At 43.6% G+C, this 5,000-nt stretch overlaps 1 protein-coding gene across 1 annotated transcript in view; it reads right to left on the bottom strand.

The window, feature by feature from the left end:
- The window catches only part of slc17a7a (solute carrier family 17 member 7a), a 17,381-nt gene that overhangs the window by 7,073 nt on the left and 5,308 nt on the right, over positions 1-5,000 (bottom strand). Inside the window, exons 2-3 of the mRNA XM_062531851.1 lie at positions 1,336-1,588; positions 1-99 (exon numbers count right to left, since the gene is read on the bottom strand). The exon at positions 1-99 is cut by the window's left edge and continues 20 nt beyond it. Of these exons, the coding sequence (XP_062387835.1) occupies positions 1-99; positions 1,336-1,588 (352 nt within the window). The remainder of the gene's footprint in view (positions 100-1,335; positions 1,589-5,000) is intronic.

Here is a 5,000-nt window from a genome sequence, read left to right on the forward strand (position 1 = left end):
ACATATGAATCCTCCAGGGATTTGTGTGACTATGTAGCCCCAAAAGAATGAGCCATGGATCATCCCTACAGTCTCTGGGTCCCATGAAAACTGAGCTGGCTGGAGATAAAGAGAGAGATAGAGGGATCAAAAGAAGCGGTGAAAGTGTGAGGCTTTGAAAACAAGAGACTGTTAAAATGCTTAGGTGAGGATAACAGATAGCAGGTAATTTAATAAGCAAAGACACTGCTTTCCACTGTGGAAACTTAAGTCATCTGTCAATAGCCAAATGCCTACTCCCCACTTTTCCCACTGGCAACATAGTTGATTGTAAGGACCACTGTTTGATTGAGACAACACTTCTCATACAAGGACACTGTGTCACATGAAAAGGTGAATATGAATGTCTGTTTTGAAAAAATGCAAGGTATTGATTTATAAATACACTCAAGAGCCAAAAAACATTGCTCATGCAGAACCATCATCCAGTGCAAAACAAATATATTCACACTCAGCCTGCTATGATAACTCAAATTCGCTGAGCATTCAAATGAAACTTGGAATAAGTAGGCCTACAGCTACTTATTGGACCCATTGGATTTCTAATACAAAGACTTATATGAGAGATTGTTTATACTTATCTATTTGGCTGACACTTTTACCCAAAGCGATATAATCTCCAAAGAGCAACTCAGAGTTATAAAGGCCTTGCTCAAGGCAACTGGGAATTAAACTCACAACTCTAGCTACTAGCACGCTAGTGCTGCTACTTAGCCCATATGCTACCACCACTATCATGTCTTCTCGCATGTGACCTGACACGATTTGCAGATAATACTGACATCTTATGTCCTTCCCTGCCCTGGGCTCCCACACACCATCTACATACCTCCCCCTCTTTCTGCCCACCTTTTCCTTTCTATCTACCTGTTTTCTATCTACCTGCCTCGTTCCACTTTCACATTCAGGCACGCCCCTCCCTTTCTGCAATCCTGCTCTGTCTCTCTTCCTTTCCCTTCCTGCTTTTTATCAAATTCCAAGTTCATTGGATCTGACTGTTTGGATCCAAAGTTGTCAAAGATTGTGTTAAGAATAACAGGCCTTAGATAACTCTTGTAGCCTACTGAGCAAGATTACCAATGCAACCACATCATCAGTTGAGTAGAACATCAGCAGGGTAATACAAAGAAGAGAATAAAGAGTAAATGTCTTAAACATGAAGTCTTAACCACTTATAATCACTGCAATGGGAATATACAACAGTATATAATATAACAGTAATGATAATTGAAACAGTAATTATAAAGAATCATAATGAATTTAAATAACAATCTCTCTCTTCCCATGGGTTCTTACCTCGAGGACTTCCCTCTTGCCGTGGAAGACGGTGTGGTTGTTGACCATGCTGACGATGGCCACGCCGAGGTTGCAGCGGATGCCGAAGGAGATGCAGAAGCCCAGGCCGCACAGGATGGCGATGATGTAGCGGCGGGGCAGGCCGCAGCAGGTGCAGTCCACCACCGGCATCTCCTTCTCCTCCACCATCTCCGGGCGGCCCTCCGCCGACAGCTCGATCGTCTCGCCATTCTCCTGCCGCTTCTCGATGAGTCTGGACGAGAGCATACCAAGGGAGGTGATGATGAGAACATGTTCGTGCTTATGTAAGTAACAGTTTGCATTCGAGGATGAGTTTGAACTAGTTCTAGTTTCTCAACTAGTTTGGTCTTTTCATTACATTCCTGATGAAGGGAAATGGTGAGACAGAGACAGGCAGTGGGTCAGCAGTGGTGCTGTTGGATTATCTTTTGTCAAAAATGTGTGTCAAAGCACTTTTTCAAGAGAGAGAGAGATATATAGACACACACAGAGAGAGAGAGACTTGGAATCATGTGCAAAACTATAAACTGAAGGTGTTTTCACTTGATATTTGTGCTGAACAACTGATGAAAATCATGTAACAAAGCACTGTTTCTTTAGGTCCTTTTTTTCTTGGCAGCTTGTTCACAGGGCTGGTCTTACAAGGATGGAAAGAGATACAGAAGCACCTGGACCCCTTAGAGGGGGCCCAAAAATAAAGTTGCATTGTATGAGTCATAACTTGACATGACTCTCTGTGGTTTCTCCAGAAAAGAACAAATTCAGTGCTTCAGGGCAGGGACAGGAGGCTAAAACAATCTCATAGTAATGTAAACGGTTTCTCATGCTTATAGTATCAGAGATTCATTCGGTTAATGTCACATCTTCATCAAAATACATAATTGCCCCCTTGGAGTGTTATTCTCTATCAGTTCTGAAATAATGTTTTTGGGTGTCTTATGTAACAAACACATAAAAAAAAATTGCTCTGCCAAAAATGCTAAGGACATAATGACAAGCATCCGCCATGTCAGCACACCCATGTCACTGTTTCATGTTCTGATTATCATTATAGCAACAGCACTGAACAACAATAACCCCAACAGTTTCAGAGAAAAGCAGGCTCATATTTTTTTTACAATATTAAATGTCTTCTTATTTCTTGCACCTGGGTCAGCAGTAGGGTTTTACTATACCTGTTACTTTATATTACATCCTCAAGGCGATTTTGTCGTTATATGCTCATATGTGAAAGAGGTAAACGGCTACTAACTGTGTTCACTACATGGAATGTGGCAGCTCAGAGCAGCATATGAAGTGTGAAGTAAAAACCCAAGTGATAACTCACACTAGTTTTCCACTAGTCTTAAACATAAACACACACACACAAGCACACACACACACACACACACACACACACACACACACACACACACACACACACACACACACAATACAGCCGTAAAGGGCAGTCATTGGGGAGAATGACAGGGGTGTTATATTTGATGAGAGAATGGGTCACTAGTGTTTCTTGTCACAGTCACAGCACTCCAACAGAGACCTAAAGAGAGAGGCCATCTGCACATCGCAACCTGCCCACTGCCAACACATGCACACACACACACACACATGCACACATATACACACACACACGCACACACACGCACACACGCACACATATACACACATACGCACACACACATACAGGCACGCACACCCACACAGATGGAAGAGAGAGAGGGAGAGAGAGACGCTCAGACAGACATACTTATAATTTCCACTGAAATTCTCATGCATAAGAACACTTACTGCTAAGGAAAAGAGGCATAAGAAGACGATCATATTCATAGATGACGACAAACCAACACACACATACACAAACACACTGGCCCCTCAGAGTCAGGTAGGGATGATCCAGTTATTCAGTGATCTGGACAGAGATTGATGAACAACACAAATACACACACATCAATGTGCATCATCACACACACACACACACACACACACTACACACACTAGTGTCATGTATAGCAGTTCCGCTGGAAACATTCATGTTTTTTTGCTGTCTGCTGAGTATTTTGAAAATCCCACGAAAGTAGGGGACTTTGACACATCCCGATGGTTTGACTGAAAAATCGTTCTCAGACAGTATATCTGAATTCATCTGCTTTGTTTTAAGGAGATTTGAATTTGACTACTGTTATACTGATGACATAACATAACCAAACAGGGTAGCCCTTCTTCCACCAAATATCAAACATGTTAACAAACACATCATCCACAAGAAACAGATTACATCTCTGTAACACGCTGTTTCATCTGTCAGCCGACTGACACGATAGACACAAGGGATCAAATTCAGTTGCTGTAAGTGTAAAATGTCTTTTTTTTTCGGACAGAAATGAACGCAACACATCAAAATTTCACACCGACTCAAAAGAACGTCTCTCTGTTCTCGGTTATTTTTAATCTGCTGATATTCCGCAGCGTTCGCTTGCAGACAGATGAACGGTCAGCTGGTGGCCAAGGGAGGTAGTTGACGCTGGCTGGACCTCGCCGGCTTCTGCCCGGTGGTGGTGAGGAGGGGCAGGCCAAACCCCCTGAGGTTTTTTTGGTCCCTGCGCATGCATGCAGCATCACAGAGCCCCCCCCCCTCGCTCCTCCCTATCCCCACCCCACACACCCGTCCTCTCCGCACACACACACACACACACGTTTTTTACCTCACTCTTTCTACAAAGCAGATTCCCCGTAATCCTGTCAACCTCAAACAACACGCAATCTGGGAGATAAAGGGAGAGGGGGAGGGCCAGAGAGAGAGAGAGAGAGAGAGAGAGAGAGAGAGAGAGAGAGTCTGTCATTCAGAAGTCAGGGTGTGTAAACGGGAAAGGGATTAAAGGTTGTGTGTCCTTCTCTATCTCTCACACACCCTTCAATTCCTTCCGGTACTCCCTGGCTCTCTCTCTCTCTCTCCTGCTCTCCCTCCCTCTTTCCATCTCACTCTCTCTCTCCCTCTCTCTCTCTATCTCTCCACCCACTCCATCTTACTCTCTCTCTATCTAACCCTGCCATCTCCCTCTATCTCCACCCACTGTTTTAATCTCTCCGCTCTCAGATTAGGATTACAAAATTATTTACTTCCGGAAATGAATATGGAAGGATAAACCAGTGTCCATCCCACCAGCTCACACAACCTCTCTCTGTCTCTTTCTTTCTGTCATTTTCTCTCTCTCTCCCAGACACACACACACACACACACACACACACACACACACACACACACACACACACACACTCCCTTTAAGGTTCTACGCATTTCCCTACTCCTGCATTATTTCTAACTTAAATTTGCCTGTAATTTCTGCCTCTAAAACTCACACACCCACACACACACACACACACACACACACACACACACACACAGAGAGAGACAAAGCCCAACCACTTACCCACATACAGGGAGCTTGTTAATTAAGATAAAGTTGGTTTAAAGACAGATTGTGAATGGATATCCGCACATATGCTACCTGCTAATGAGAATGGCTTTAGGCTTAAATTAATGTTAATTATAAACTACAGCCTTGTAGTATCTGTGTGTGTGTGTGTGTGTGTGTGTGTGTGTGTGTGTGTGTGTGTGTGTGTGTGTGTGTGTGTGTGTGTGTGTG

This window comes from Sardina pilchardus, chromosome 3, assembly GCF_963854185.1.
Source record: "Sardina pilchardus chromosome 3, fSarPil1.1, whole genome shotgun sequence".
NCBI classification, from domain to species: Eukaryota; Metazoa; Chordata; class Actinopteri; order Clupeiformes; family Clupeidae; genus Sardina; species Sardina pilchardus.